This window comes from Porites lutea, chromosome 9 (assembly GCF_958299795.1).
Source record: "Porites lutea chromosome 9, jaPorLute2.1, whole genome shotgun sequence".
Taxonomy (NCBI): Eukaryota; Metazoa; Cnidaria; class Anthozoa; order Scleractinia; family Poritidae; genus Porites; species Porites lutea.
The window spans coordinates 27,420,945-27,433,701 of NC_133209.1; the positions used below are offsets into that span (position 1 = coordinate 27,420,945).

Below are 12,757 nucleotides of genomic sequence, written 5' to 3' on the forward strand. Positions count from 1 at the left end.
GTCCCTTAGGAGCAGGTTAAAAACAAAGGCGAGATTTAACGAGCGCGTAATCAAACTTGATTGCGATCGTCGCATTAATCTCTAAGATCGTCGCTTCATCAACGGCGATCGTCGCGACCTCGATTACGTCGAAAACAACCAGACAGAGGCTCACCATTTGGATAATCTGTTCAGCCTTCTAGGTTTTTAAAATTTACAGGTTTTGAGAACGCACCTTTCAATTTGATATCCTGCCATTCATTTCATTTCTTAGTTATACTTTGAGGTTTTTAAAAATTTACAGGTTGTGAGGACGCATCTTTTAATTTGTTTTCCTGCAATTCAATACGTTTATCAGCTATACTCAATGGCCCCATTTATGAGTGGTGCCGCTGTTTCTGTTGCAGGACTTTACACAGCTGCATTTGACCTCCAAGTTGAATGGCTTGTTGTAAAGGGAATTTCTAGTTATGCAGATGGAAGAGAGAGCACAAATGAAAAATGGAACCAATTTGCAAGTGCTAATGCTGCTTCTTTAGTTGCCAAGATTTTAAATGATGATGTTGTCTTCAAAAGATGGCCTCATTATCAAGGAGACGATGATAATGTTATCAAAGGTAGGTTAGTTTAGTATACACAATATATTATATAGTGTCCACTTTTATATTGTGCCGTTGTTACTGACGTAACGATATCTTGGAAAACCCAAGGAGATACTAAGGGTAATTTTTTCCCATGTCGCTTAGAATAAAAACGACTTATATGGAAAAGCAAGGAAGGAATAAGAGAATGCTTAAGCCTTTAAATAACCACTTAATCAGAAATCTTTGCGTATCCGCGGGTAAAAGTAGTATAGTGATTTTTGCCTGATCATGTCGCTATTAATTCTCGTGTCCCGTCAGTGTTGAAAAGAATTTTTATTACAAAGAAAAATTTGACGTTGATCACTCTCCACACGAATCTGAAAGCCATGAAACCGCATATTTTTTTACCTGGATTCATGAGTGTGGACGTAGTCTTTAACAAGGGTCTCAATGGGGTGATAGCTTTGACGGTTGACGGTTAATTTTTTCCAAATTTTTCACTTATAAAATCTCAAAATATATTTTCAGATACAAGTATAGGTTGTACGGTCCTGTAATGCCAAGAAAGAGTGTTTTTGAGAATATGGGAACTGGTTTTTCCAGTTTGGAGATTCTTCGGGAGCCATAATCCCATAAAGATCAGCTGAAATACTGAGAATTGCGATTACTATAAGTGTTATTGCAAAGTGCGACAGCCTATTTCATTACAAAGTGCGATCATCTGTTATTGCAAAGGGGGCAATTTTATTACAAATTGCATTAGGTATTACAAAGTGCGACAGGAGACTCCATGAATGGATTATTAACTTACTTGTCTTGTACATATATTCTTCATATATTCCACGGCCATCTTCAGTGCAGAGAAATAGTAATTCCTCACCAGTCCTTTTACTGATTTTCATCGCCTTAGTCTTCTTAACATTGATCTTCAATATCTCCCTGCTTTAGTCGGGTCCCTCCTGTAACTAATTAGATGACGCTTTTACTTTGATGACTTTAAGAGGCCGGGGAACAGGTCATCACTGGGAAGAAACTTATAGCAAAGAGCTGCATTTCGTCCCGATAAGCGGACTTCATGGCTAAATGTTTCAAAGCCCCATCAAGACTTAAACGGGCACTAGCACTCCCCGCGAAACTTCCGTTTTTATTCAACGAGGTAACATTTCATTTACGTTTTCAGAATGATATTTCCGCAAAAAGTTCGCAGGTCTACGTCTCCGCGCGGCCATGTAATATCCTCTATTTCGCTATCGATTTCACTCAATTGGACTACTTTTGGAACACATAAAAAATGAACTAGAAATGCCAAACGATCGGCCAAAAAAAATAGAAAGTAAGTAAGCGGAAATTTCACATTCTAGACCTTTACAACTTTTTTAGTGAATGGACATATGTTAATTTCTTTTTTCAGTTTCGAGTTCTTTTTTTCCTTTGGAAAAGGTCTTACCGATTGGTAAAATCCAACTATTATCAATGCTGCGTTCTGATTGGATGAGCTACTACTAGGCTATATGTTATAGCCCACTAGTAGCGAAAAGCGCCGCCTTTGAAAACCAAAACAATGGCGGCTGAATTGCGTTTTGCTAGCTAAAGTTTTTTTTTCTCGATATTTTTGACCAACTCAATTGGATTTTGCTAAAACAATTATTCCTCTCGCCCTCATTGCCTCTGAGTCAAAAGCCCATTCGGGGTCATTCGGGCTCGAGGAATAATTGTTAATTAATGCATGCCAGAGCGGGCTACACGTTAGCCTACGTATCAGGCCTTCCTCAGGGGCATCGGGGAGAGGAAATCTTAGATGGGGGAGGGGGGAAAGAGGACGGAAGTTTCTATCCCTTCGCTCTATCTTCTTTTCGCTTTTCTCTTCTTCTCTCCCCGAGAAACGCCTTATAATCAGGCTAGGTACACATTATTATCATCCAAAGTTTAACGAGGGTTAGTCAGTTTGTGTCGAAGTAAAGAAATTTATTATGTACCGTTGCCTAGCCTGCTAACTGTTGCCTGATCGAATTCAAACCTGCCCTCCACGTAACTGAAATATAAAGAAGTTACTGAATAAATCGCTTCATTAGCACTGAGTTCTCATTTGGACGGTCACATATTTGAGTTACTTAAAGTGGCGGTAGTTAAATTAAATTGCCATCTTTATATTATAGTTGGTCATTATGTATTTGCTTTTTTACTTCTTTTGATTTCAAAGGCCATGAAAATAATCGTTAAAATTTCATTGTTTCTTTGTGTTTGCGTTGGTCACCAAGAAGTGCGAATCAAATTTGACTGTTATTCTTTATTATTTACGTCTAAAGGTGTGAGACCATCGCCCTTGGAAACTTTCCTCCCCAAAATGGTTCCTTATTTTACTGGGCGTCGAAGCGAATGTGATGAGATTATGGGTCACTTGACTTCTGATACTACCCAGCTCGTGACGATCTGGGGTTCACCTGGATTTGGAAAAACATCTGTTGCAATTGCGGTGGGACACGATCTCCGAAACAAGGGAATGCCGGTCTGTTGGTTGTCCTTACGTGGTCTGAGGTCAAAAGCAGCTCTAACTTCAAAGATTCTCGGCTGTATCAGGCCATCTGTCATAAATGAACAGCCCTCGTTTTTGCGTCTTTCTCTTGATGATCAGATTTGTCAGCTATTAAACGCAATTTCGGAACGATCTTTTTTCATTCTCGATAATGCTGACGATTTATTGGAAAGTGGTGACCCAGAAGTAAAGGAAGGTGTCTTACAACTCATTGAAGAAATTCTCAGGCGCAATGAAAAGTTGACAATCGTAGTAACAACGAGGGAGTCTCTGGAGTTTATGAAAGTACATTTTCAAGGCCACAAGAGTGTAAGGATAAGAACACTGGAAGAAGCCTATGCTCAGACCTTAGTTCAGGAATTACTTTCAAACGTCAGTTCTTTGGAGTGTCGGCGAATCACGCAAATCTGTGGCTTTGTACCCTTAGCAATTAAATTATTGTGCTGCTCGATTTCTGAATATAAAGCTCAACCGAGCCAATTTCTTGATGAATTCATTCAGCACTCCGCTTCAGCGAGTATCATCGAGATGTTAGACAACGCAGATCATCCTCCCAATCACAGATTGCAATTTCTTGTTTCCTCATCTTTCCAAAGACTGAATGCACAGGAACGAGAAGCACTAGTATCGTTGAGTATTCTTCCTGATAATTTCGGTAGTGAGGTTGCCGCTGCCGTTTTGGGTAAAAACACTTTTCAGACCAAGAAGATATTGCAAAGCTTTCGGAGAAAGTCACTTCTTGATTTAGGTTTGCAGGAAGAGTTCTTTACGATGCACAAGCTGATTCAAACATTTGCAAGAGAAAAGGGACTAAATGAAATGAAAGACACGGTCCTTAAATCAAAGCACCATTTGCATTCGTTTTACGTGTCACTGTTTGAGAAGTTAAATAGGAAATATCTCACTGGTCATTCAATGGAGGCCTTTCTGGCATTCTATAATGATGAGCGCAGCATTGTTCAAAGCCTACTGGAGTCTCTTTCTGATCCCGTTACAGCACGCGCAGTTTTTGAGGTGTTAGCTGAGGGAGAGTTATTTCTTGATAACCTTTATTTCTTAGAGGGATCAACCTTTCTCAAAATTTACGATTCAGCAATTGAGGCTGCGAAGAGGCTGGAGGCAAACGAGTCTTGCAGTCAGCTACTGGTTTCAAAGGCGTTCGGAGAAGCATGTTGGGGACCAGAGGGAAGTACGACGCAGTTGCTTTGTAGAGCGAAGGAAACGGCAGAATCCTCGGCCCTGCCATTAGTTTCCAAGTCAGAACCAGAAGGAAAACGTCTGTGTTATTTAGGCATCAACTACCTTGCTAGCTCTAAAACTGAAGAAGGAGTTCAGTATTTGAAAGAGGCTCTTCAGTTAATGCATGGGAGCCCAGATTTGGCAGTCCTTAGGCTTGTTGTTCTCCAAATTCTTAGTCATTTTTCCCAAATTCAAAACCATATGCTTGACTTGAATCAGTTACTGTACACTGCAAAAAAGGAATGCAAGGCAGTAGGAGACACCGATCTGCTTTTGATTTCCTCATGGAAAAGCAAAGAGAGAAAAACTGAAAGAGAAGAAAACCAGAAAGACTCTAGCATTCTTTCTAACCATCCTCTAAGATGGCAAGTACTTGACCTAGTAACCAAGGCAACGAAGAACTTCGTAGATACTGTTACTAAGCAACATCTTCGAAATATTTCGCATAAAATGCTGAAAGAGATCGAAATAGAGCAGCATGTTTCAAGCGGTCTCTTTCGTTTTCATCGAAATGTTATAACCTTATTCAAGACAAGTGGAGACACTAAAATGCTCCTTGAAACAAGAATCAGTTACCATCAAACAGCTCTCAGTCGTTGCGACGAAAATTCCTCCGCTTACCACTTGCACAGCGAAGCTCTTGCCGCGTGTTACATGGATCTTGGAAACTTTCTCTCCCAAAAAAAAAAATATTCTCAAGCCTTTAAAGCCCAACAGCAAGCACTGGGCTTGTCAATCCCTCTTGAGAGACAAGAACACGCCAGAACCGCAGATAGTTATCATGATCTTAGCATCACTCACCATTCACTTGGAGACTTCAAAGCAGCACTAGATTCTAAGAAGCACGCACTTGAGATCCGTCTTAAACTGTTTGGAGAAAACCACGCAAGCACTGCTGATAGTTATCATGGGCTTGGCGTCACTCAGCATTCACTTGGAGACTTCAAAGCAGCACTAGATTCTACGAAGCACGCACTTGAGATCCGTCTTAAACTGTTCGGAGAAGAACACGCAAGCACCGCTGATAGTTATGATCAACTTGGCGTCACTCAGCATTCACTTGGAGACTTCAAAGCAGCACTAGATTGTGACCAGCACGCACTTGAGATCCGTCTTAAACTGTTCGGAGAAGAACACGCAAGCACCGCTCATAGTTATGATCAACTTGGCGTCACTCAGCATTCACTTGGAGACTTCAAAGCAGCACTAGATTGTGACCAGCACGCACTTGAGATCCGTCTTAAACTGTTCGGAGAAGAACACGCAAGCACCGCTCATAGTTATCATCGCCTTGGCGACACTCAGCATTCACTTGGAGACTTCAAAGCAGCACTAGATTCTAAGAAGCACGCACTTGAGATCCGTCTTAAACTGTTCGGAGAAGAACACGCAAGCACCGCTGATAGTTATCACAATCTTCTCTTCACTCACCATTCACTTGGAGACTTCAAAGCAGCACTAGATTCTACGAAGCACGCACTTGAGATCCGTCTTAAACTGTTCGGAGAAGAACACGCAAGCACCGCTGATAGTTATCATGGGCTTGGCGTCACTCAGCATTCACTTGGAGACTTCAAAGCGGCACTAGATTCTAAGAACCACGCACTTGAGATCCGTCTTAAACTGTTCGGAGAAGAACACGCAAGCACCGCTGATAGTTATCATGGGCTTGGCGTCACTCAGCATTCACTTGGAGACTTCAAAGCAGCACTAGATTCTAAGAAGCACGCACTTGAGATCCGTCTTAAAGTGTTCGGAGAAGAACACGCAAGCACCCCTGATAGTTATCATGGGCTTGGCGTCACTCAGCATTCACTTGGAGACTTCAAAGCAGCACTAGATTCTACGAAGCACGCACTTGAGATCCGTCTTAAAGTGTTCGGAGAAGAACACGCAAGCACCGCTGATAGTTATGATGGGCTTGGCGTCACTCACCATTCACTTGGAGACTTCAAAGCAGCACTAGATTGTGACCAGCACGCACTTGAGATCCGTCTTAAACTGTTCGGAGAAGAACACGCAAGCACCGCTGATAGTTATCATCGCCTTGGCGACACTCAGCATTCACTTGGAGACTTCAAAGCAGCACTAGATTCTAAGAAGCACGCACTTGAGATCCGTCTTAAACTGTTCGGAGAAGAACACGCAAGCACCGCTGATAGTTATCACAATCTTCTCTTCACTCACCATTCACTTGGAGACTTCAAAGCAGCACTAGATTCTACTAAGCACGCACTTGAGATCCGTCTTAAACTGTTCGGAGAAGAACACGCAAGCACCGCTGATAGTTATCATGGGCTTGGCGTCACTCAGCATTCACTTGGAGACTTCAAAGCAGCACTAGATTCTACGAAGCACGCACTTGAGATCCGTCTTAAAGTGTTCGGAGAAGAACACGCAAGCACCGCTAATAGTTATGATCAACTTGGCGTCACTGAGCATTCACTTGGAGACTTCAAAGCAGCACTAGATTCTACGAAGCACGCACTTGAGATCCGTCTTAAACTGTTCGGAGAAGAACACGCAAGCACCGCTGATAGTTATGATGGGCTTGGCGTCACTCAGCATTCACTTGGAGACTTCAAAGCAGCACTAGATTGTGACCAGCACGCACTTGAGATCCGTCTTAAACTGGTCGGAGAAGAACACGCAAGCACCGCTGATAGTTATCATCGCCTTGGCGACACTCAGCATTCACTTGGAGACTTCAAAGCAGCACTAGATTCTAAGAAGCACGCACTTGAGATCCGTCTTAAACTGTTCGGAGAAGAACACGCAAGCACCGCTGATAGTTATCATTGCCTTGGCGTCACTCAGCATTCACTTGGAGACTTCAAAGCAGCACTAGATTCTACGAAGCACGCACTTGAGATCCGTCTTAAACTGTTCGGAGAAGAACACGCAAGCACCGCTGATAGTTATGATGGGCTTGGCGTCACTCAGCATTCACTTGGAGACTTCAAAGCAGCACTAGATTCTAAGAAGCACGCACTTGAGATCCGTCTTAAACTGTTCGGAGAAGAACACGCAAGCACCGCTGATAGTTATCATCGCCTTGGCGTCACTCAGCATTCACTTGGAGACTTCAAAGCAGCACTAGATTCTACGAAGCACGCACTTGAGATCCGTCTTAAAGTGTTCGGAGAAGAACACGCAAGCACCGCTGATAGTTATCATGGGCTTGGCGTCACTCAGCATTCACTTGGAGACTTCAAAGCGGCACTAGATTCTAAGAAGCACGCACTTGAGATCCGTCTTAAACTGTTCGGAGAAGAACACGCAAGCACCGCTGATAGTTATCATCGCCTTGGCGTCACTCAGCATTCACTTGGAGACTTCAAAGCAGCACTAGATTCTACGAAGCACGCACTTGAGATCCGTCTTAAATTGTTCGGAGAAGAACACGCAAGCACCGCTGATAGTTATCACAATCTTGGCGCACTCAGCATTCACTTGGAAACTTCAAAGCAGCACTAGATTGTGACCAGCACGCACTTAAGATCCGCCTTAAACTGTTCGGAGAAGAACACGCAAGCACCGCTGATAGTTATTATCGCCTTGGCGTCACTCAGCATTCACTTGGAGACTTCAAAGCAGCACTAGATTCTCTACAGCACTCCCTTGAGATCCGTCTTAAACTGTTCGGAGAAGAACACGCAAGCACCGCTAATAGTTATGGGTCCCTTTTCTCTACTCAACTTTGTCTTGGTGATTTGGAGGGAGCTTTAGAGTCAGCAAAGCATATACCTCACGTCCAGATTGAACTGGGATGAAAGCAGGCAGGTCCTGATTAAACCGAGACATATGGGCTGTTTATTTTACATTACACGCCTCATTTAGCTTGGCGAGCTCGCAAGATTTGCTGAAATTGAGAATTGCTAACGGTCAATACTGTTGATACCAGCTGGCACTGTGTTCGGTCTTCGGCCAGTTTCAAACCCACATTTTTTAGTATATGAGTTTATATATAATAATAATTAAATTGGTCTATTTCAACGCTAAAAAGAGACAATCCACAAACTGCTCTCATTGGCGGATCCAGGATTTTCAATGGGGGATGGCTAATACCAATCAGCCACCAAACCATACGTTAATTTCTTTTAAGTTGTCCTCCGTCTGTCCCAAAACATGGCGATTTAGGAATGACGAATTGGAGACTGTAACACTACAAACTCGTGAAACGCCACAAAAACTGAGAAGAAATAGAAGCTTGTAGAAATTCCTGACTAACCTAGTCGGCCAGAAGTGAAGACGCTGTCATTCGTGTAGGGTGTAGCGCCACAAATTTCTCACTAACCACACTTCTATCGATGGTAACTGCTTTTGCATGCTTGGCGATGACGGCCAAACCTGAGAGTGGTTCGGTGGTCATTGTGTTGCGAAGCCAAGTATGGATTCTCCGAATACAGGGAAATGATTTCTCCGCCTCCGTGCTTTCCATAGACAAAACGGTGAGAATTTTAAGAAGTTCCCTCTCGTTTGGGAAGGAGATGTTGTTTGCGTGTTGTCTATCTGTGAGGAGGCCGAGATGGATTCATAATCCGACACGCGTCCTGACCCTTCCAGCCCACAGTTCCTGACTTTCGAAAGATGACGGCAGGGCATCAGATGGCCCGACTTCTCATGCAGTACTTGAGCAAGTTCCAAGCACGGATCCAGGATGAATACTGACGGATTTCCTAAACGAGCGCCGACGGCGCAAGCTTATAGGGGGATCTGGGGGCATGCTTCCCCGGTACATTTTTTGGATTTTAACTCCCTAAAGTTCCCTTTCTTGGGTTTTTTTCTTTCTTGAGTCATTCAGATAGGATATTTGCAAGAGTTCAACTTGGATTTTTTTCCATTTAAAATATATTTATTTATTTATGAAAAATCTGACCGATTTTCGTGAAAAGTTGGAAACCGGTGTAGATACGCGTTTGAGTTCTATTGTGGCTTCTTGAAACGTCTTCATTACTTGAAGAATAAGAGCACAGAGTTAGGTCATAATGTGCCCTCTTTTCCTGAGCAGATTACGTCAAGGAAAGGTATTGTCACCGTTTCCCTCCAGTACTGTGCAGCTGACTATGCTGAGTACGTAGTTTTCTCGATTTCTTTGGGACCCGCGTATTTCCGTATGTCTTTCCACGTATTAAATGTTTTTTGGTGGGCTGTCCTAAAAGGGGGTGGCTAGCCACCCAATCCAACCCCACTGGATCCGCCCCTTGCTGTACCTGTAAATAGAAGGGCTAAAATAGTTGGGTAGAACAGTTTTGTCCTATAGAACGATTTTTAATGCCCTCAAACCCTAACCAGTGTGGTGAGGGTTTTCGGTCCCCAGCTATTCAACGACTGGGAATGTTTCTAATGGAGCTAGGAAACTGTCCTATATCAGCTCGCAACTGGAAAAGCCCACGTTAACCTCTCAAAGGTATTTTAGCTCATCTATTTCCAATCAACATAATAGTATTTCTGATTTTATTCCTTTTAGACGAGGTTTTAGAAAAGCCCATTTGAACATCAACAATCTAACTAAACACATTGATTAATTGAGAATTCTCCTTTTTGATTACTCTATCGATGTTATGTCAATTAATGAAACTAAACTTGATGAAACTATCAAAAGCTGTGAGGTCCATATACCAGGCTATGAATTTATACGTCGTGATAGAAACAGACAATGCGGAGGAGTAGGCTTTTATATAAAAACCTCGATTAATTTTGTAGTTTGTTCTAATCTAAATGTACCTAATGTTGAAAATTTATGTATTAAAATTCGTAAACATAACTCAAAGCCATTTCTGATAGCTAGATGATATCGACCTCTTTGCTCTTCGATTGATTTATTTGTATATTACGAATCATTTCTTGAAAAGTTAGATTCCCTTGGTCTTGAATATTATCTTTTAGGTGATTTAAATTGTAACCTGGCCTCTTTACAATATGATTCAAATATTAGTCACTTATGTGAAATTTCTGATTTATTGGGCTTTAACAACCTATAACTGAACCTACTCTACTATACTGACAGGGTAGTCTGTTCCGGAGTCTCTTATATTGGCATCAGCGATCACAGCCTTATTTACGTTTATAGAAAATTATCTCCTGCTTTTCCCTAAAAAGGGCATTCAACCATTTCTTTCTTTTAATCGAGAGAGTTTTCGTAACGATATCGCTCAGCAGGACTGGACTTATAACGGCTCTGATGATTCTAATGTTTTGTGGGCTGACTGGAAAACGAAATTTTTGGATGTTGTTAACTTTCATGCTCCACCTCGAACCAGACGCTTTAGAATAAAAAAGCACCCTGTATCAATTCAGAATTAAAGAAAGGCATGCGCGAGCGTGATGCTGCCAAAAGAAAAGCTATGGCATCGAATGATCTACGCGACTGGGCAAAGTACAAAAAGTTGCGAAATACAATACACAATAACATCAAGACTTCTAAAGCATCTTATTATTCTAATGCTTTTAGTCAATCTAAAGGTAATTCTCGAAAAACATGGCAAACTTTTAACGAACTTACTTCCCGTCGCACCAACAGTACAACGGCTAACGCTTTTAATGACCATTTTTCAACAATTGGGCCCCGCCTTGCCAATGAAATTCCACCAAATGATAGTAATAATGATTTAAGTTATATCAATAATGATATCAATGTAAATTAAAACAAGTTCAGTTTTTCTTCTACAAGCAGTAAGTAGTATTGTTTTCTCACATCCAAACAAATTATGTAGATCCAACGATCTACATAATAATGCGTGAATGTGCCGATCTGATTTCAGTTTCTCTATGTGATCTCTAAATCTTTGCACTATGGTAAAGGGGGGAATTTCATATATCCCATGATGCATCGTTTCCTACTATATTATCAAGCTTCAGAACGCACGTGACCCTATCAGTTCACCACGGACGTGACAGCTGAACAACGATGGGAGTACCCACCCGGGGGTGGAAGCGACTCTCTATACCTTTGCTGTGTCGATCTATTTACTATTTTAGTTTTACTATTCCAAATATATCACTTGTTGAGTCAAAGAAGAGTGTTTTGGCCGTCAACTATGAGTTAACTAGCCTTATGATAGGCAGTCCACGCAAATGTTCTTAGAAGCTAGCTAGGAAGGTCTGTGCTTCAGTACGTCCTGTTTTAACGTGCATTGATAAAGCTCTCCATGGATTAACAAGCGATTTCCACGTACTTGTCATGAAAAAAATACATATTCTAGGTGTGAGATTTCTCTTCGTTGCTTGTTTGTGATCGCGTGTGGAGGGGAACAGCTCCAACAAACAATGGAAATAACAAAGACAACTCTATGTTTTTCGTAACGCAACACCAGCTAAGCATCATTGTCAAACATAAACAGAAAAAAGCTTTATTAAGAAATGGCAAAATACATATACAAAAACACCCGCTTCTTCGCTACAATGGATCCTAAAAGAATTATCAAAATGTATTTAAAGGTTTTATACGCCATTTAAGGTCTTACGGCATGCTATTCCATGACATTTGCTGGCCTGTAGATTTCAAGTTGGCAACGCGCGGTTGCAACCGGAAGCCACCATGAGAAACCAATTTTACCTAAAATAATGAGACAAAAAAGCTTTAATACTATAACCCACTGAATTTAAACATTCATCATACCCTCAAGAGATAATATTTGTGTTTCGATCAGCGAAAAAAGAGCGAATTCAAGAAAAAATGTCCCTTCTGCGCAGGACTTAGCATAAAGAAACTTTGTCTTGCATCTTAGCGGAGAAAGGGCAGAAAATGCGATATTTCAAAACGATACAATCCATAAAAATCGCGAGGTCGAAAGAGGTCGGAGCGTGGAACTAGTATCAAGCACTCCTTGTCCGCCGATTTAAATAATTTATTAGCGCAAAACATTGCTAGAATAAAGACAGTTTTCGATAATTAAAAGTCATCTAAATAAATATTCACTTGCGAGTTAAAACAGCATGGCTTAACAGGGTCGTAAACGAGAGCAATAATGCGTGAAATTACCATGGAAACATTTTGCATTATCAATCAGATACCAAAGATTAACAGGACACATTGAAACTTACCTTGGATGGGCTGCATCTTGAAATTCAGGTCATTGAAAATCTCCCTCGAAACCCTCAAACGCTCTTATTACCAGTTCGGGAGTATGCCAGTTTTGGAAGAAGCGAAAACAATGGTCTACGTCACCAACCATAACATGATCACCATAGCGATGGTCATTTTCAAAACATACAAAATGGCGGACAGAGGAGAGGAGAGGAAAGAGTATTGACCAAAATTCTCGTTTATTCTTGTTTTATCGAGCCTTTTATTTGTCTTTTCGTTACTATGAATTGGGAAGTACCTTGAGGACAGGGAGTAACCATTCTTGCGCTATAGTTCTTCGCTTATCGCGCGCTTAGTAGGCACTTCGTCCTCACTACGTATGTAATCAGTACA

The 12,757-nt window shown here is 41.6% G+C and overlaps 2 protein-coding genes across 2 annotated transcripts in view; both read left to right on the forward strand.

The window, feature by feature from the left end:
• Positions 1-7,812, forward strand: part of LOC140949125 (uncharacterized) — an 8,733-nt gene extending 921 nt beyond the window's left edge. Inside the window, exons 2-4 of the mRNA XM_073398360.1 lie at positions 387-596; positions 2,870-4,704; positions 6,559-7,812. Of these exons, the coding sequence (XP_073254461.1) occupies positions 387-596; positions 2,870-4,704; positions 6,559-7,812 (3,299 nt within the window). The remainder of the gene's footprint in view (positions 1-386; positions 597-2,869; positions 4,705-6,558) is intronic.
• Positions 1-12,757, forward strand: part of LOC140949126 (uncharacterized) — a 46,829-nt gene that overhangs the window by 6,705 nt on the left and 27,367 nt on the right. The gene's annotated exons all lie outside the window — the stretch shown is intronic.